General features: G+C 34.9%; 2 protein-coding genes across 3 annotated transcripts in view; one reads left to right on the top strand and one right to left on the bottom strand.

Moving 5' to 3' along the window:
- The window catches only part of LOC137644117 (normal mucosa of esophagus-specific gene 1 protein-like), a 1,080,087-nt gene that overhangs the window by 544,243 nt on the left and 514,064 nt on the right, over window positions 1-21,780 (bottom strand). Inside the window, exon 3 of the mRNA XM_068377087.1 lies at window positions 3,508-3,596. Coding sequence (XP_068233188.1) covers window positions 3,508-3,596 — 89 coding nt within the window. The remainder of the gene's footprint in view (window positions 1-3,507; window positions 3,597-21,780) is intronic.
- On the top strand, window positions 700-20,407 carry msi (musashi). Of its 2 annotated transcripts, none has more exons than XM_068377085.1 (5): window positions 700-871; window positions 4,732-4,851; window positions 6,280-6,407; window positions 10,799-11,020; window positions 13,833-20,407. In XM_068377085.1, exons 1-5 carry the CDS (start codon window positions 715-717, stop codon window positions 14,460-14,462), a joined length of 1,257 nt encoding a protein of 418 aa, XP_068233186.1. In that variant the 5' UTR covers window positions 700-714; the 3' UTR covers window positions 14,463-20,407. The 2 variants fall into 2 exon arrangements, with proteins under 2 accessions (XP_068233186.1, XP_068233187.1); XM_068377086.1 differs by lacking the exon at window positions 700-871 and adding an exon at window positions 1,184-1,339.

Below are 21,780 nucleotides of genomic sequence, written 5' to 3' on the forward strand. Positions count from 1 at the left end.
AAAAACATAATGTTTCATATTTGTTATTTCTTAATAATAAGCATTGTTGGGGAGTAGACGTAAATTAATAAGGGTCATCAGCTTGGCCAATTTATTTTAGGAATTATGCTAAAAAGTATGAGCGAATTATATAGAAATTCTAACTTTGCATATCAATTTTCCTCTTGTTACCACGATAATAGCAAGTTTTGATAGTGGCCTTATTACTGTTGCATGCAAAGCTATTTTTCAGCAAATGACTTACTGCCAAGATGATCAATTAAAAGAATATATATTTCTATTAGTCTCTGATAGCTGAAAATCAAATGTAAACAAAATATGTAGGCTCAGTAATACAGGGTATAGTTCGCTCTTATCTCATCTTATCAGTGTAATCTACTAACACAAGACCTTAAGGTACTGATAACCTTCAGTATTGTAGTTACCTCTGCACAAGCAACAGCCCGTCGAAGCAAAAAGGAGACAGTATTCCATGTGATATAAAGAACGTGCTTTTAACCAACAATCATTTTCCTGCGTTTCCGTTTTCTGTTACATAAAGTGCATTCGATATTGAATTAACTTTTCTAAACGGCGTCTAATTGATTGAATAATTAATAAGGCTCTATTATTTTTTATAATTAGGGTACGTAATTAATTTTTATTAATATTGAGCACAATATTTTGTGATTATCCAAATTAAATTTCGTGAAACGAACGCGGGGATTTTAAGTGATGGTTGACCAAGTGGAAGAAGACATGACGCACGTTGATTCTCTCAAGTTGTTCCCATGTACTCCAGTTGTAAGGACCTATCCCGGGATGAATATTTACGCAGGAGCGAACATTTACAGAACACCTAGAGGACCTCCTTCTCAACCTATTATAGGGCGTATGTATTAAATTCTGTGGACACCTTTGGTTGGTATCACGTAGTTGCGTGGTGCCAAGTGTTGACTCCTTGGTCTAAAGTCCGTTTCGAATTATGTTTTGTTTTGATTTTTTAGTTTTTGAAATTGATGAGGTTAAGAGTGCTCTGATGATAATTATTGGCTTTCGATATTGACCAATTTAATGAGGTTTTTGCGTTTATTTGAATTCGTTAGGCGACGCCATTCTCGTAACCAAATTCCGAGGGTGTTTGTTATTAGGAGTGAAAGGGGGGGGGGGGGCGAATGGCAAGACCCTCAAGTTAATCTATCCCCCCTCCTGTTTTGAATGGCTTCACTGGACTTTTATAGCTGGGCTTTAACTTTGCTCAGGTCATTTCGTGGTCTGTCAGTCTTGTAGTCGCAGTGACTGTAAAAGCATCGTGTCTTCCTACATTGTAGTTCAGTGTGCTTTATCCATTGTTTAATTTGTAAGTTCCAGGATCATCGAAATTAACCTTTGGGATAATGTTTTTTTGTGGTGTGGTATTATCTAGAAGTGTTAATAATGGTGTTTTAGTGTTCTTGGAAATTCAATGTGGAGTTCGTTTGAATTCTGCCTTTAGGCCTGTTTGCTTTGTTCGGTTTTAATGTTTCCAGGCAATTGTGTAGTTTATAGCCTGGCGTCAAGGCTGATGTTAATATAATATTCGCTGGTTTAAATGTAGGAACAACATCTAATACACTGTTCTTCGCCTGTTCTTTTAGCTCAGTACAGTAGGCAGAGTCCAGTCGATTAAGTTATCAGCATCGTGAGCCAAGAGAGAGGCCTATATTTTCTTTGTTCCACATGGCCTAGGTGTGGGACGTGAGGATTCATTGTTAAGGGTTGATGCACTGAAAGAAATGACCATGTTACTTTTGTCTTGTGCAGCTAATGCCAGGATTTCCCCTCATCTTACATTATACTAGCCTGTTATATATATATATATATATATATATATATATATATATATATATATATATATATATATATATATATACAGTATATATATATATATATATATATATATATATATATATATATATATATATATATATATATTATATATATATGTGTGTATACCCCAATAAGTTTTAGACCAACTGGTTTTTATCGCATCTCATCAAATAACCGGAGAGATTTGTTAGTTTTCTATGACTTGGAATTCAGTATTTCAGCTAAATATTTTCTTAATTGATTTTCCCTCACATCCCACTGCTGGTAGCTGGACTAATTTATTTTCTTCCCTTTATGTCCATGGAACACACTGCTGTACTTAGTATTATTTAGAATTTAAAATTTTGCCTTTGGATTGTGGCTTACAATACTAGCACTTGAAAATTCTTGAAACGCATACAATGCGCATACTAACTCTATAAAATACAGTACTGTTATTTAGTTCCTGTGTTGCCGTGTTCATAATGTTAGCCTTTTGTTACAAGGCACACCACTAATAAACTCTTGTTTACCTATGTTTTGATAAGATAGGCAATTAAAACTTTTAAAATTACTAATGCGTTTTGGATCATGATTTAGGCATTTTTTTTTTTTTAATGTAAAATTAGCCAATTGTACATACTTTATATTAAAATATAAAAAATAGTACAAGGTTTCAAGGTAGATTGTTCGACAATCTCATTCATGTACTAAACCTAAAAGCCATCGCAAGCAATTAGATTTTGCTTTTATAAAGATTGAATTTTACTTGCAGCAAGCTTCGGTACGCTCACTGAAATCTGTACAAATGTGTGACTCACTATAGACACTCAAAATGCTGTGGAAAACTTTTAATTAATAATAGCTTCAAGTACAGCAGAGAATCATATGTAATGACTACTAAGGGAACAGTGGCAAAAATTTTAAATTTTTGAGTCGGGATAAAACATCTGGGTAAATTTTTCTCATATTTTTGATGGTAAAGAAAATGAAAAACCTTGACATATAACCTCTGATCTTGAGATAAGACAAGAATGATGAAGCTGATCTAGTATTTTAACTGATAACTATGTCTAAGAATATATGCACCCTTAAAGTTTTAGTTGAAGGTACACTACTATGGATTTCCCAAGATTAGAGACCCTTGATATATGTTTAAGAGTGGTAATATTAATGACTTAATATCCACTAATGCAAAGGGTCTTGAATGTTTTAAGGCTGTGGTAATGCAGTTCTGACATGTTCCCATTAATACTGGAGGTATTTTTATTTAGATACCTTGAAATAGTTTTTTATATCAACACATGGTGTTGAAAATATATAAAATACAGTCCTGTGATTTGTATTAATCTTTTTATAACATGTTTTGACTGCAAGTTCTATGGTTGCTACGGAATGAGTGGGATTCCTTATTATTTTTATCTCTGAAGTGGTTTCTATATAGATTATGAGTCTGATAAACGAAGACCCATAAGCTGTTAACTCTTAGTTTCAAAAGGTCTCTGTCTTGGCTAACCATAGCAGTATTTCTAAATCTAAAAGTGGAATGCTAATACAGTAAATATAACTGTACCTGCTACATGTTTTCTACATACTACAAAGATAAGGAAGTTACAAAATGGTCAAATTAAATAGTGAGAGAAGCATTTTTCAATTTATATAATTCCATGGTATACTTACTGGACATCAGTCTTGCAGAAGAGGGAATAAAGGGAGAAAGCCGATACTCCAACTGTTGCAACTCCCATGATGGTTACAAGAGGGATAATCTGAAAGGAGAGAAAATTTCTAGTTTTAATATCCCAATATTATTTTCTTGGGTTGAGTAATCAGTAATTGAAAAATAATCAAATTTATCATACTAGAAAATAATGTAGCCTTTTGTTTCTAAATAGAAATCACACACAATTACTGTCGCCCTTTGAATGTCATTGATACATGCAATTAAGTAATTGAGAGCTACTTAAACAGTACCAGTACTTCATAGAAATAATGAAATGTTAAATACTGTACAATTTTGTTGTATTTTAAAGTACAATAACCTCGTCTTAGAATGAAGCTTCTAACTTTAATTTTGCTTTGTGCAAAAAAAAAAAAAAAAATGACAAAAAAAAAATTTGAATCTTGTGAATTTTATTTGACAAATTATTTTCATATAAGGTAATTCTTGTCATTGTTTTCAAACCAAAATAAATTGGGAAAATAATTTTGATGGCTCGTGTGAATATATTTGTACTGAAATGAAGAATCTTTATCACCATTCTGGAAAGGTGGTTGCATATGAACAGATTAATAAAGTCTAAGAACTTGTAAGATAAGAAAACTTTGTTGCCCAATACTTTCATGTGGGACTTTTAAGACGATTCTTACTATAATTTGTTGCAGTACCCATATTTTTTTTTATGGTTAGGATACCAAAGGTGAAAATTTTGAAACTGTTGACATAAAAAAGTTACATAAGCTTATGTAACTTTTTTTTTACCCCAAAATTTAGACACTACCAAATTATCAATGTACTCATACAGTTATTATTTAAGGCAATTTGGGTTAATGGAAAATGTCATATTTCACCATCATAATTAACCCCCCCCCTACTTTATCCATACCAGAGGTCTTGACCCTTTTACCCCCAAAGGACGTACTGGTACCTTTCACAAAACCCATCCCTTTACCCCCATGGACGTACCGTTACGTCCTTGCAAAAAAAGGCTTTAAAAAATTTTTTCTTCATATTTTTGATAAAATTTTGAGAAAATTCAGGCATTTTCCAAGAGATTGAGACCAACCTGACCTCTCTCTGACAAAAATTAAGGCTTAACTGCTGTAATAAAATTACATTACAGTATACAGAACAGTAATTATTTTTGTCGATATTTTTCTAAGTAATTATTATTTTTTTAACAGCTGGAAGTGTTGGTTTGGTCAAAGGTGACCTCAAGATGGACGGCGTTGCAACACACGAACACATGAATGGCACATCAGTTGCATCACAAGGAGGATCCTCAGGACGGTCATCGCCCTCAGGTTTGTGCATTGTGACTCGAGGCTGAAGGCATTTCAAAAGAAGAGGAAAAATAATTTTTTTTTATTTTTATTGCTTTCCAGTAGCTATCACTAACAAGTACAGTATACCAATTTGCCTGTTACATGCAATTTGTATATAAAATAAGATTGCTTGCATTAACTATGAAAAGTAGCCTGTCTTGGCTATTAAGATAGACTTAGTGTGGTACAGTATATACAGTACATATGATACGTTATGAAAGTATCTGTAATAAGAACGGAAATTTCATGTTAGTTTTCAGTATTAACATTTTTATTTAGTTTTTTCTAGGCCTCTGGCCATACAATTAATAACTTCAGCCTAGAAAGTCTTTGCTTATTGTTGTATCTAAGACTATAGTTGCTTCATAATGTCACCTTGTCCTAGATTGTGTGTTGTCTCCCTCTAGGTGTAGAGGTATAGCTACACGGTACAAGTTACTAAATATTTGGATTATCTATGTGTAAAGGTGGTGATGATGTTCCTTGTAGTTACTTCATAGGGTAATGATTTTGATTTATTTATATATATATATATATAATTTTTTTGTTTTTACAATTTACTTGATACGGGCACATAGCAACCAAGCTGTAGCATTTTTAGTATTGTAGCACTGATGTGGTGGCTAACTAGTACTGCAGTGAGAATATGGTTTTATTGTCAGTTCAAAATATTTGTCAGTGGTCATTTGATAGTTCATTTTGAGAAAATTATCGAAGCTAATGAAGTCTTTATCAATTGGTTCGTCATATGATATTGTGAATTAGTTGTAAACTATAACAAAATTACTTGGTTCGTCATTTGATATTTTGAATTAGTTGTAAACTATAACAAAATTACTTGGTTCGTCATTTGATATTTTGAATTAGTTGTAAACTATAACAAAATTACTTGCATCCAATGAAGTCTTACTCTAAATTCAATTACTGTTCTTAAGAATTTATTAGTAAATATCACACCGAAGTTTAAATTCACGTTCCGTACGATAATATTATGAAGAAATTTAAAAGCATTTCCAATTGGTTGCATCATTGTCACAAGTCCATATAGGCCACCTAACAAAGTGCCTGGCATAACATTAACATACTGTATTGCAGTTCAGCTTTTAATGTAGTGATTGATAATGGTAGGCCCAAGCCTTTTTTTAATGATTTTGACTAGGACAAAATATTTTGTAGCCATAATATTTGATGTACCTGTTGAATTGGTTATCACCAAAGGGAACACTTCCAGTCTGGGTACGAAATAGCCATTTCCATGCAGTTCTTACTTAATTCCTACATATAGTAGACAACATTCAGTATTTATAGCCTTCTTTAGAACATGGGATAGCAGAATGTAGTTATGCATGCATTACATTGATGCCTGTTTTAGTTGTTTGCTATTTTCTTGTTATTTCCTTTTAACAGATCCTGCCCCAAACAAGATGTTTGTGGGTGGCCTCTCTTGGCAGACTACCCCTGAAAAACTTCGTGAATATTTTGGTGCCTACGGGACAGTGAGAGATGTTCTTATCATGAAAGACCCTGTCACACAGGTGAGGATGATGTTAGGTTATTTCTCTCTTCATATTAAGAAGAGAAAAAGAAGAGGAGGAGGAGGTGGAGAATGATGATGATGGATGTTGAAGAGCTGAGAAATAAAACTTGATAGTCATAAGGAACAAATGCGAAGCTCGGCAGGTTTTTTTTTTTTTTTTTTTTTTTTTTTAGGTCTCAATTTTTCATTAGTAACTAATATGAAATTTTCAAACTATATACGAGCCATTAAATTTGGCAAAAGAATTGATAAATTTTTATGATTTGTGAATGAGACATCCGTAGATGCCCGATATTAAATTGGTGAAGTTTTCACAAAGACAAGATTTGTTGATAAAGCACTTAGGGTACAGCTTAGTACCACACTCAAAAAAAAATATAAGAGGATTTTATTCAAATTTACGGTTGAGAAGAAGGGTTGTACCTTACCATTCATTGGGCAGTAGGGTAATTTTTTTTCAATTGAGTGAATTGGAAAGAACTAGGCAATCTTTATTATTTAAACCCTTATTTTCTTTTATCCCTTAGGTATTTTTAGGGTGTGGAGTGTTCATTTCATTTTTTTTTTTTTTTAAAGAGTTGAAAATAATTGCAAATTCATTGAAACAGTATTTGCCTGCCTCCTAAAGTGTTTGGCAAATTAAGACACCTCATTAATAATGCAATTCGTTTGTTGTATCCACAAAAGATATATAGAGATTAAAGAGAGCATTTAATCTACACAAAAACAAATTCAGGCTATATAATTCTGTTTTTCTCTTCTGTCTCATATACTGTTGTAACTTATAGTAACCTGGACATGAATTTTTTTTTTTCAATTTTGAAATTGCAATCTTGGGATTATTTAGTAGTGTTACCTTCATTACCAGGGTATCAAATCTTCCCCCAGTTTTGTCTTGACCTATAAATTTCCCATTCTTGAAATGACATCTCTTGGAGATTTAGCCCCTTAGTTTCCAAGAGGCCCTTTTTATAGATATTGACCTTAGAAGGAAAAAAGTATTTGGAAAGTTTGATAGAATTTACTTAATTTCATGAAACATATTTAGTGGTCAAACAAAAAATAAATGTAGGAAAAATAAAAAAATTTTAAAGAGTATAATTTAGTTTACTGGATGGCATATTTTGCCATAAGAAAAAGCTGTACATTACAGCATTAGGCACCTTAATCTTTTAATGGTTATTCTCATGTGTTTACAGAAACGTTTTTGCATCATATTTTCCCTTATTATTGAATGGTATTCCCCTGCTCTTCCATTACACTCCCCTTTACTTAAACACCTAGATGTTCAAGGTTTTATGTTGAATGCTTCCACTTCTACATAACCAGGTGGACATAGGGTATAAATATATTTATATATTATATAGCTAGTAAATATTTTCATTGCTTTATTAGGAATGTGACATTATTTTTCATTTTTTTTTTTTTTGCATGGTATATCACCTTTTCATATTTTGATATTGATTTGACTCTTGGTGAGCTTCAGAAACCTAGAGACAATTTTGTCACTGTATTAGTTGCATATGTTTTATCTGTTTCTTTGTCTTCAGGCTTCTGATGTGAGAGCTTCGATTTATATACTAGTGTGGATTTAGGATTTGTGTGTTGCCTAATGTCGTAGATTAATTTTTAAATAGAAAGATTTACAGTACATAGCTTCTACATTTTTGCAAATTTTTCCTCTGCCTTCATATATGTTTTCGAGGTTGATTGATTTTTATTTATTATATTTAAAGTATTTTGAAATTATTTTTTAAACTTTTATAAAATTAAACTTATTAAATAATTTTAACATCTGAGGACTGAACATTGGAAAGGGTTCTTGATAACGAGAAAAAGATGTGCAGTACTGTACCTGTACACTTATGGGTTCGTGTACTTCATTCTAGTAATGTTTCATAAGAAGTTATGTTTGTTTAAAAGAGTATACAAATACTATTTTATTTGATTGAAATAAAAAGTTAATTTTCTCTTGGTTGACTTCAGTCCAAACACTTATCAGGATTGAAGTTATAGTTTTTGTTTATGTTTAGGACAATAATACCGTAGTAATTTAGTTTTTACATGCATTATAAGCACTCTTAGGAATTAACACACTATTTTCGTACTTTATACAATATATTAGTTTTAAAGCCTAATTTATATACCTAGACTGTTTTATAGGAATATTTGAGAAGGATTATTCTGATAGCTGTTTCATTAGTTTAGTAAAATCCTTGTTATTCTAAAATAGGTTTCTATTTAACAACTTTTAAGTCTGTAAGATGTATGAAAGGTTTGTCATGTAAAGGGAAACAATTGTATGTTTTGTAGCGATGAATTGGTTTACAGTACAGTATTTAGGAAACTTTGTGCAATTAGATATCTTTTAACAAGTTTGAATGTGTAGGTTACTGCTGTATACATTGCATTGCAGTACAGTACTACCATATGTATCTAAGTCACCAATACTTACAACTATGTTTGAGGTTGCTCTAGGTAGAATATGGTATTTGAACTATATAGGCTATAGACTAATTAGGGAAGTGTGTATTTGAAGTTTTTTTTCTGAGTTATCAGGTGATTATGAAAGATTCTTGTCCATATGGCATTAATGGTTACTTAAAAAATCTGAGCTTCAGGTATTATAAGATTTTGACAATTAAGGCGCAAAGTGTCAGGCCCATAGTATGCAGTATTCCGCATAAAAGGTTTTATGATAGTTTATGGTATAAAGATCTAGAAGTTTAATTGGTATTCTAAATGGTAAGTTATATATTTTCCCAAATAATTGTCTTGCCTGTGTAATATCAGCATTTGTAAATCCTAATGATACAAGTATTATGATACTGTGATCATGATAAAATATGATATGCCTTTTACAGGATTTTGAAATCTTTAACTTTTAGAGTTTGAGCTTAAGATATAGAGTATTTACTCTTGCAGTGTAATTATAAGATATTCGTATATTAAACGGGAAGGTTCTTTGTGTTGGTAATGTTGTTTGAGAGTAGCAAGAGGAGGAAAGCTAGTGAAGCCATATTTTATTTTTAAATCCATGAGGAAGAGGTGGTGGGTGTTTCCAGGAAGCCTCACTTATGCTAGGCCCAAAGAGGGGACCTAGAACAAATCCAATTAAGCACAGAGAATTGAGGTTGTTGAGAACTGGTAGTTTGCCTTCTTTTTTTTTTGTTCTCTATATCTCTCCTGGAGTTAATTTTGTAATAATCTGGTATGCTTTTTCTCTATGGAGAAAAATCTTGACAACCTCATTCCTTTTACTGTATCAGTGTAGTTTAGCAACGTACTTTTGAAATTTTGTTGATACTAAAGCCAGGTTTACTACATAATTTGTTATCAACTCTCAGATAATTCTATGTGAAGGAAGTCATGAAAGGAGAAGCCAAGAAATATGGTGAGAGGTGAGACCTTAGTTTGAAGTCGGCCTAGTTGCCGTTGGTCGATGTTGACTTGATTTAATGTCGCACAGTCTCACAGATTACTGTAATGAAAGTGGTGTTTTTTTTATTTACGTTGGGCAGCAGTCTTGTGGTGTATTTTGAGAGGGTTATGTGTAGAAAGGTGCAACCCATATTTACATAGATGATTATAATGTTATGAGACAAGCTCACAGTGAAACAAGACTATCAAATTCCAAAACCCCCATTGTTTTTAACCCAATTTCTTGATTGAAAGTTAATGATATGGTTAAGCACAATACAACTCCTCCACCCTTAGGTTTTATTTTTTTATACATAATTCAAGTATAGTCATTAGTACTCAAGTTGGAGTTTGATATTCTTGTTGTTTGCCCACAGGAAAGTAGTTGATAAATCCTAGATAATTTTTTAGCCAGAGTGTAGCCTATTACAGTTGCTGAGATGTTTTGTTTTCAAGTACTGCTGATTATGGATATGCTACTACAGTTGGCTGATGTTGGGGCATTGTGTGATGTAAGCCTTTTTTTCATTATATATCTGAACGGTATTACATGTTTGGTAACGGTAGTATTGATGGGAATAACAAGCAAATATGCAGTTAGTTTTTTGTGTAATCTGGAGATGTAGCAGAGAGATGATCTTGTAAATTGAACCTCTTTAATAGACCTTGTGTAATACATGGATTTAATAACCTAGGCTCGATATCTATTAATTAATCTTAAGTATTAAAAAAGCTTTGGCCCCTCCCAATGTACAGTTGGAACGCACACACCTATTCATATGCATAGTAAAGCCTTGGTGGCATATATAAATACTATATACAGAATGTATGAATAAAGAAGTATAGAATGTGCATAAAAAAAAGTTTATTTTGATTCAACAAATCAATGTTATACTTTTCTGGAATATTCAAATTAAGATTTTTGATATTTACTGTTGCTCACCCCACATTTCTTATTTTATTTTTCAGAGAAGTCGCGGATTTGGGTTCATTACTTTTGGAGATGCCAGCAGCGTTGAGAAAGTTATAAGCGTCCCCAACCATGTCTTGGATGGAAAGAAGATTGATCCCAAACATGCTACACCCAAAAACAAGGGTCGCACAAACCGCACCAAGAAGATCTTTGTAGGTGGGGTTAGTCAAGAGACTAGTGCTGAGGAAGTCAAAGCTTACTTCTCCTCTTTTGGCAAAGTGAGTATTTTTTTTTACTTAAATTTTCATTTTTATTTTTTTGTATGTTAGTGACACACTTGTTTTTGTTTTGTATGTTAGTGACTCTCTCTCTCTCTCGCTCTGTCTCTTTTCACACATGAAATTCTGTAGTTTATTGACTTTTAACATTTACGGTTTGTTTGAAACATGTTGGGTTACCTGAGTAAGGATATATGTATGGTTGTCTGGATTAGTATAGTAGTACCTGGATTACTATACAGTATGTCTATTTGGCTCGTGTCACTTCCGACGTTGTCGATCGTCCTTGTATATTAAATGGAAAAATAAAACTTGCGTTATCATGTTTTACGAGCCTTCCATTGGTCTCATCATTAACAAATAAGATAAAAATGGAAAATATGTTCTTAAAACTTAGTTTGACTGTTGAAGAAAGAATAAAAGGCTTCATTCAAAATGTCTTGTTCAAAATGAAAATGGTTACTGTACATATAAAAAAGTAACAAGCGCATAGGCAATAACATCGTTTCGATTGTTTCAGCTAGAAGAATGTCAATGTTTACGTACATCTTAAAATTAGCCCATCATGCATCAATAAGCTTTTCATATTTTTGTAATGGATTCCAAAGTTAAATTGAGTTTTTCTTAATACTTAGTTTGACTGTTGAAGAGAAATATAGGCTTTAATTAAAATGTCTTGTTCAAAACTAAAACAATAGCAATAAAAAAAAAGTAACAAACGCATATGCGATAACATCCTTTCTATTGTTTCATCTAAAAGAATGTCTATGCTTACGTACATCTTGAAGTTGCTCCATTATGCATCAGTAGGCTTTTCATATTTTTGCAGTGTCTTCCAAAGTTAAATTGAATTATTCTAAGAGGCATGTTATTACAATATAAGATAAATTGGACATGATAAAAGAGAATGAAAAGGATGAAAAAGTTATAAACGCTGTGCATGCAGTAGACCTGCCTCAGACACAGTGTCCATTATTCGTGATGAATACATTGTTAAATACAGTACATGACTCGAAAGGCTCAATCATCAAAAATTTTTATTATCATCATGAAGAGAGAGGCATAATTTATTATGGAATGGCATACTTGTTATCGTTTGGATAGAACGTCTAGTACATGAACGAATTTCTACAAGCCAAGTGTTATTCAAGAAGGCAAAGTCTGTTTGAGGAATTGCAAAAAAAACATACCAATTAAAAGGAAACTCCATTTGTTGTGAGTCACTTAGGGTTTAATTGGTTCAAGGGCTTTAGTTTACACAAAATATTAATATTCAAGAAGCTGTGCTGTTGCGAAGGAATTTCCAGAATCCCTGAAAAAAAATCATCAGTCTACATCGAATTCCCCCAGAACTTATTTTCAAGGTTGATGAGATGGGATTATTCTGGAAGAGAATGTCCAATCATTCATTTATTTCAAAGGAAGAGAAATAAATGTCAAGGGTACAAGGTAGCCAAAGATAGACTAACTTTGTTAGGAGGTAACATTACTGGATATTTCAAACTGAAGTCTACCATGCCCATGGCCCTCGAGAACATGGGTTACCATGGCTATGTTTGATGATTAGGGTACATGTCATTTTATCCCATCGTTCGAGGAATATTTGATGGTACTAAAACCTGCCCTTCATGGTTATGTTGATATTGGAAAATGTCCTTGGACATCCCTCACTTGAACGACATAGACGACACTTCTTATAGAACCCATGGACCAAGGCATCATTGCAATATTCAAACATTAATATTTACAATGGACCTTACGCTAGCAGATGATGCTACTTCGGGAGAGGACGGGTTAAATACTTTCCTTATAATTTCCTTTCTCTTGTTAGAAAAAAATACACATTTTACTCAAATTAAATATGTACAGCACCTGTACTTCACAAGGTCGTTTATTAATGTTGGTATATGGTTTTCGTTGAATGATAGGTTTTATGTGCTTTTTCATGTTTGCGTATATTATTTTGTATTAATCCTGTTACAGTATAGGGGTAAAATCAGGCATACATTAAAAATCACCTTACATCAGTCTCTTAGGGTGAGGTATTACTCTAAGTGGTTAGCGTTCTATTTTAACATGTCAAATGGAATTCTTTCTTATCAAGTGAAACTAATAGATTTACAGTGCATAATATATATATTTTTTTAATCATCACCATATGAGCTGCCTTTGAGGAAAGAATACTGTAATCTCTCTCCCCTTCAATTGTGAAGTAATTTTTAATTAGATACATGGTGTGCCTGTAAATGTCTGGCTTCACAAACTTAAAGTATGTCCTGAAATTTGGAGTGATGTATTGTATTGGCAATGCTGCGATGTCATGCTATGAAAGTTCCCCATATAATACAAATTGGATTAATGTTATTAGCTCTGCTCTTGAAGGGTCTTTCAATTGAATTAATTAATTCTGATAGCAACAAAGCAAATTGTCAAGGCACTGAATGACCTTGGCACTAGTGTCAAAGCTTTTGAGCAGTAATTCTTGTCTGCAATCCTTCAGTTTAGATAGGTATTCATCTTTTATATATGCTTAAAATCTACATTATAAATAAAGCCTGATTATTGATAATGGAAATAAATGTTGGAATCTTGACGATATGAGAATAAAATTTTAAAAGGAATTACGGCATGCCAGATAACAGAATTTGAAAATTGTCTGTGTATGGTGATATACTAATGCTAAATATTACTGATATCAATGTACAGTATATGTAAATTTGGATAGTAATTTTTGCTTTGATGATTTGTAAATGCAAATTCAGTTGTTTTTTCTATTGGTGTTTACTAATAATTTTGCTTTCTATTTTTATAGGTTGAAGAAGCAGTTATGCTCATGGATAATCAGACAAAGCGACACCGAGGCTTTGGCTTTGTGACCTTTGAATGTGAAGATGTTGTAGAACGTGTGTGCGACATTCATTTCCACACTATCAAGAATAAAAAAGTTGAATGCAAAAAGGCCCAGCCAAAGGAAGCGGTTCAAGCTGCATCTTTACTATCCAAACGCCTTCTTGTAGGCCAGGCAGGACTTGCCACTCCTGTTGTCACAGCTCACTCGGCTCAACACCTTCAGGCTGCTGCAGCTGCTGCTGCTGCTGCACAAGCTGCTGCTCTTAGTGGCTATGGGAAATTAGTGGGTGGTGCTTCCTATCCTCCTCTTTCAGCTTACCGTTACACTCCATATCCTCTTCCATCGGCCGCTGGTGGTCCCCCAGGTGCTGGTCTTCCAGGTGGTCCTACTTTAACTGCAGTCTCAGCTGCTCCCACAATGGCTAACCAGGCAGCAGCTTTCACTACCCCTGCAACCCAAACCTTGCCAACTCTCTCAACACATGCAGGGCTCACTACCCCTTATCAGGGTTACTCACTCACTAATGTGGACATGAGTTCCTTCCAAGGTGTTGACTGGAGTGCCATGTATGGTGTGGGTATGTATGCTTAGTCGTGTACACCTGCATTTCTCACGTCCACCAGAAATTGACCATGACTTAGTAACCTTACCCACCCACCGTCCTCAGTTTAGCTTCTTTATAAAAAGAAAAATTAATTTTTGTAATTTTCGTTATTGGTTTATGTTATAATTACCTTCTTGCGCTGGAATAATGCACACACAGTCCAGCCCGCCCATCATGCCGCTGTGAGCTCTCCCTTGCACCAGATATTCTCAGCCTCAGGGAATTGTGCATAATTTTAAGTTGTCCTTTTGTGTGTATCATCTCTTATCCCATCTTGTCAGTTTCTCCACTGCTGCCCTACATAACTTCTTCCAAACTGCATTCAGCTTTTCCCTTTTTTCTTTGCTTTTCAGAGCTTTAGTCAAATTTTGGTGGCCTTGTGAGCCTTTTTTGTGACAATGACTTGAGTGCCATATCGGAATTATGATGGGTATGGGCTGGGCTTACTGTGAATTGAAGTTTCTGGTATACATACTTCCACCCAAGTAGATCTCTACAGTACTTAGTATTATGTCTCTCTAGGCAGTGTGCACCTGATGCCATTGTCAAACACTTAGTCCATGTACTTAAGGCATTTCTATCAAACATTTTGTTTTATTTATTTTTGTTAGTAATATACGTGTCAATGCTAAGCATACTTGCCCAGGCCAAGCTAGAAAAAATAATGAAAACTTGGACCTGCTCAATGTGAACAAAGGAAGATGTAAATATTTGTGTATGGATCATTTTATTTGCAGGCTATTTACAGGTCTTGGCACATAGTTTGAAAGGGGGATTGCCCAAGTCTTGCCAAGTAGAAGCCTTGTGTGTGTGTGTGTGTGGGCTCCTCCACATAGGGGAAGCCTCTTTGGCCATGCCCCTCTTGCAGTACAAGAAAGGGCTAATAGGGTCTTATTTGGTGCAGCCAAATATTCTTTTAAAAGATTTGCATGATATTGGGGATCAAGATTTTAGATTTGAATTAGTGTTAAGGTCACAAGTGTTTAAAACAGGGCTCGGGACATAGAGTCCCACACGTCCTTGTGTTTAAGAAGAATTCAATAAGTCAGTGGAGTTGGTCCCCTGCTGGCTACATTCCACACTGGTCGGTGAAGTTTGCCGCTGCAGTCAGTTGAGCGGCTGGGACTAGCTTACTATAGCAAAATGCGTAGTAATAAGTGCGAAGCAATACTCAGTGTGTGCGTTGCGTTTGCTTCTCAAGTCTTCTCTGTGAAACACATAACACCTCAGTGGTACTTGCTGTGTTACACCCCCATGTACCTTGTTCCTTGTCCTAGACTTCCAACTTCCAGCCACTCTCACCCTGATCATCCACCCACCCACCCAATTACACAGCCCACTTGCCATGTGCAGCAGTAAGCATGCACCCAATTCTGCGGTCTTCAGCAGCAACTGAATGCGCATCAGTACATCACAAGTGCTCATGGCAATGTAACCTTTGCAGCCATGATTGTGCATTGTTCGATGCACATGGGGACCTCGGAGGCCTGGTCTTGAGGTCGCCTCAAAGAAGTAAGTATGGGAGCTATGTTTTCTCCACCTCGCCATCTGATGTTAGCAAGCGACAACCACGGTAACAACCATCTGGCATGCCACGTATCCATTAATATCCTTCTAGGCCTGTCTAGGAAGTCTGGTACCAATGTAGGCAGCAGCATTTTAACATTTTGATACTTAATTTTTGCACCACATGGAATGACCAGCAAAACCATGTAGGCCTTTTATAAATTACTTCTATTGTATATCACTGATCTCTGTTTCATGTCTTTGCATAGGCCTAGATGAGCCAATAGCTTAGAATGTAATGTACATAGCTTTATGTGTGGTAATATTACATACAAGGATTCCATTGGTTGGATATAAGGCTGATTTTAGATTGAAAATATGGTAGCCTAGGTGTCTGGGATACAGTGTTATTATTTTGAGATTGTGGCTGTTGTTGTGCAACAGATGAACATGGAATGCCTAGAGTTGTCCTCTCCACCTGCCTCTGTAACCCCGTGTGTTTGTGTGTGTGCGCGTGCGTATAAGGATGGAACAGGATAGGAACTTCTCGGGGATGTACACATTTAACATTCTTCTGTTCTAAACCTAAGCTTTATTTTTGTGCAGGCAATAATGCACTTCTGGGCCTAGGCAAAGGCTATAGTTAGTTTCTGCCTCTTTTGAAGATTTTTTTTTATATATATAAATCACACCTTATTTGCAATGATTGTATAAATTTCTTTTGTCAAGTCTTAGAGCCCATGTAAATGAGTGTAAGTTTCTATCCTGTTACCCCTGGGATAAGGATGAGTATTATGAAGGAAGTTGAGAAGTGCTGAAATGCTCTGTCACAGCTTGCCAACCATAATTTCCTATCCATCCTGGGGCTTCAAGACCACCCTGATAAGTTGCCTCCTGTGTATTATGCTGTATTTTCATCATATGTAATTGTTCAGTGATGTTGACCCCACAGCTCTGGGATCATTTGCCACCTCTGGTTTGTCAGTCTGTAGATTGGAGTATATTTTTTTTAAACCTGATATTAAGCATTATTCAGCTCATAGATTAGATGATGTCGTCTTTTAATCTACTGCATTCTTTTGCCTTTGCTTGTGGTCTTTGCTTTTTAAAGCTGTAGAGAATTATGTCTAAACTAAAAACAAATTGCTTTATTTTTGCATTTCTTTTGTACTTCTGTGAGCTGAAGTGTTTAACTACCTTCTTTCCTCTGGGGTTTGTACACTAGTATTGCAACTCATCTTTAGCCTAAACCACCTGTAGTTAATGAAGAATATATTTCTTCATTCTTCTTTTGAATGTACCACTTTGGATCTTAATTTTTATTAATTGATTGAATTTTTTTTTTTTTACCATGGTAATCTAACTTCTACGTTGCTAGCCAAGCACTGTCTATCTGATAGATTCGAGTCGCTCCGTTATATATTACCCGTAGCCCTGTCTTATACCTATTTGTGTACTTAATGGGGTGTGTTGAAAAGACATCAGTTTTCAAATCTAGTCATACCAGATGTGATGCTTAGTTTTTCCTTTTTTTATATTTGAAGTAGAACTGCATTTAAAATAGTTTGCCTTAGATATTTGTGGATGTCCCGTAGTACTGCAGTACAGTAATTTTGAATGTGTAAAGATACATGACATGTGCCTAATGGATATTATCTCCTCAAGGAAACCTTTTGTACATTATGTTGAATCCCCCTTTTTAAGCCTGTCCTCCCCTCATTTTGAAAGTTAACGTTAATAATTTTGCAAGCCCTTGAATCAGATAAGATTTGAATTTTATTAATGTTGCATTAAGAATTTCAATTGACGAGGTTCCTTATGTATGATACAGTAGATCATTTTGGGACAAATTTTTGCTAAACCTTTTATAAAAGTTTTTATAATGTTCCTTCCAAGTTAGAAACTTGGCTTTTAAAGTTTCTATGCCTTTAGATGGTTTAATTTAAGTTTGATGCCTTTTTTTTTATATTAGAGGTAGTGACATGGGCGGTAGATAGTGCAGTGGTTACCAATGCCCCAGACCTTTCCCCCTCCCCTCCCCTCCCTGAGGTGCTACATGGGCCAGTTTTATTAGCCCTCTTGCGGACCAAATAAATCAGATGAAGCAATAATTGTTATTATTTTTTCATAATGGGAGTAAATAAAGTAATCAGCGGGAAAATTAGTATTTTTACACTCATTCAACAAACCCTTTTGCTCAATCACCCTGTGCTCGGTTGGGATTGCTCCAAACATGAGCATAGGCAGAGATGAGTTGACAGTGCTGCTCCTTTGATAGGAAGATTGAGTCCCAGAGGAAACCAGGTGGAAAGAAGGTACAAATGGAAATCGTGAAGAGGTAAAATATAAAATAAGGTGCGATATTAAAATTAAGAATAGATATAGAAGGAAAGGATAAGTTATACAAGGTCAGCCATCTATGTCTACTCTTTGAAAAAAAAAATAAAAAAATTAATGGTACTTGAATTATTTTGTTTAAGATTAGAGCACGAGTGGACAGACGATGACAAACCAGCCAGTAGGCTCGTGACCCCGGTAGCGAGATGGGTGGTGGTGGTGGTGTGGTGGTTGTGTTGGACAACTACAGTTCACTCCTTTAAAGAGCCAAATTTAAACCTTTAAGACAACTTCAAAACATGAGTGAACCAAAGTGAAAATAGACTTGGATTCTCAGTGTTATGTTGAAGATAATGAAACTAATACTGTATTCTTAATTTGCTATGTTTATATGGTAAGGAATTGTTCAGTGTTTTCACTGTATGTGAGGTTGCATTTGTCTTAATTTATTGGAAGTACAGAAGCAAAGTTTGAGCTCTGAAGGCATTATGATCACATTAGAATATAAGGAAAAATAAACTTAGGGTAATTTTCATTACTGTCATAGATGATGGCTGGCCATTTGGTTTAATTTTTGGCAGTTGACTGTTAAATTGGATGGTCCCTACGTTAGTTTAGCGAGAGGCAGCTAGATTGAGTAATGTGGCAAGTTTTGTTTCGTGCTTGTCAGACGACAGATTGACTAGTTACAATCATTTATTGTAGCCTGGTTATGCATCTGAACGAAGCTGTTGCCAACTTGGGAGTATGTTAGGCTAACGGGTGCCATATTGTGATTTAGGGCAGGGTTTCTTAAATGGGTCAGTTATATATAGTTTCCATGGACCAAGTAGATAAATATTTATTCTGCAAAATATATTATTAGATGAAGTGAATGTTAGTTTGATGTTGTGTTTTAGCCTAGGGATCAGTGGTAAGGAACCAGCTGTCTTACTTAATACTACTATTATAAATGCTCTTGGTCTTCAGCCTGGGCAGTTTGCGAGTGACCTGAATAGGCCAATGGCAGTTCTAGTACAGTGATTAGAAAGTTTGTGTGTGCACCATTTGAGAATGGTTTGCAATTGAGGATTGCATTAGTTTCCTCAATGATGAATTTGTTTAGTGGAATTAATAGCGCACATTCTTGTTTTTAAAGTAGATTCAATTGCTTTCGTCGCAATAAACCAAAATTCTTAGTCCAAGTAGGTGATCACATAATTCCCATTTTCTAGTTTGTGTAAAGAACAAGTATACTGTAATTAAAAAAAGAAAACTTGATTTAATGACATTTGCCATCCATAATTGTGCTAACTTAAAGTTTAGAGGCACAGGCCTGGGTATATTTACAACAGCTGGTTTCCCGCTCCTGAGTGTCTTCCTGAGTGTGGGGATATATACCATATTGCTTATCAACCTTCCTGTTATATACTGTACAGTCAGCTTAGGAGGACACTGTAACTACTTAATGAGAACCACATCTCATTTTTTTTTCCCTTTCTCATTCCCACAAAAAATATAAACCGGGTCACAATTTGCTTTTTCTGTGTAGGAATGACGTAAAGGTCCAGTTTTCCAGCTCCAGCTATATAGTGTTTTAAACTCAAGTGCCAAAGTGGTATAACACAGCTATTTACATCAACCATCATTTTTTTTATTTGTACAGTACATATGAACATACTGTATTCATATAGATTTATATATTTTTTTTTCTTTTGAATAGGGGCTTCTCATGTCCTCTTGGTATTTACAGCTAACGTTCTGTCCGATCTCAGAATCACTGAAGTGTTTTCCTGTTGTTAGAGGAAATTATAATAGTTTTTGTGTGTGATGATGATCAGGAAACAGAGAAGCTGCTCGTTAGTATGGTACAAATTTGTAAATTCTATAGTGGATTTCATTCAAGTGTGAGTCAACCCCACCACACCACTACGATACTGCAAAGCCCATGAAGCCATGCAAATGTTCATGACTGTTTACTTAGATGTATACAGGATCACCATGCCGTGAAGCAATAAGTGTTGAAACCCTCTATTTTTGTACATAAGACTGTGAGCATTAATGATATAAAAGTCAGTAATAAAAATGAAATATTTTCAAAACCAATGCCTCCAGAGTGTATCTATTATATTTGAATATCATCAACCATATGCATCTAGTGCAAGTAATTCACCAGGATCTCTTTAACACAATAACAGAAAAAAAAATTAAAATTAAGTTATTACTTGAAGAAGAAAGGGTCTAAGCTTACCCATACAATAAATTTTGTAAGGTTATTTGATTTGCTTTATTATAATTATGTGACTTTGGTTTTAGACTTATCATCTTCCTCTGCTTTTTTGTTTGGCATTGGACCCTTCTCTCCTGTGGTTTGCTCTTTTTGGATTATTACATAGTGTGCCCGAGTTACCCTTACCTAGGGTAACTTATTTCTTGTATGTACTTTACTGTGTTGTAGACTAGTGGTATCTACATTGTATACCGACCAAGGCTGTAGTATTGGTAGAAATGAGTGAGAGTGTGAGTTTGAGAGGACTTCTGCACAACCATCACCAACCAATCACTCTTTGTAAAGGTCTTTCATGATTACCTCGATGGGAGTGTTTGGTGGTTGATGCATTGTGCAGTGGCCAAGGGACCCAGGTACGTGGCCCATACCCTGTGATGCAATCATGACATCACAATTGCTCCCTGTGCAGCCAGGCCGGCCTTGCATGTTATAGCTCCCTTTGAGTCCGTAAAATTTTGGGAGCATTATCTTTTTTGCTGTGGTAATGTACTGAATGTGCTAGATTGTCTTTATAATTTTTTGGATTTCTTTGTAAACCTGTAAGTTGGGCTTCCTGAGATTTGAAACTAAAGGATGTTTGATGCATTTCAAGTAAGACTGCTCAAAATCATTCCTATGAGGATATCTTAAGCAGTTTTTTTTATACATATATTAGATAAGGGAAAACATGCAGTTTTGTTTAGATGGAAGCTCTACTTGAGAAACACATTGGACATGAGAAACACGGGACTGTCTTGTGTTAATGCCGAGATAAACACAACCAACACAAACATACACATGGGGATATAAACACAGACTATAGGGTTGACCTATGTTGGGTTAACCACATGTAGGGTTGACCTCTGCTGTTGCCTCCTGAGGCCACAGTGCCCCACCCACCACCATCTGTTTAGTGAAACTACTGTATGTAGTGTCATAGATATTTGATTTTTTTCTTATTTCATTCTATGCAAACATTTTGCATGCAGTTTCTAGAGTCAGAAAGGAGTTATATTTTCCATGATCACATTAGTTTGTGATCATGATCACAGATGGTGGGGGGAGGCACCCCCTGGTGTCCCCTGTAGCCGCGGTCAGATACTTGATACTCGCTGCCAGTCTCTTCCATGTATATGCTCACATTGCACACACACATATAGTAATATGTAGTATTTTGCAGCTTAATTTTAGTAATTCCATTTAAGTGGCAGTTT

This window comes from Palaemon carinicauda, chromosome 7 (genome assembly GCF_036898095.1).
Source record: "Palaemon carinicauda isolate YSFRI2023 chromosome 7, ASM3689809v2, whole genome shotgun sequence".
Classification (NCBI taxonomy): Eukaryota; Metazoa; Arthropoda; class Malacostraca; order Decapoda; family Palaemonidae; genus Palaemon; species Palaemon carinicauda.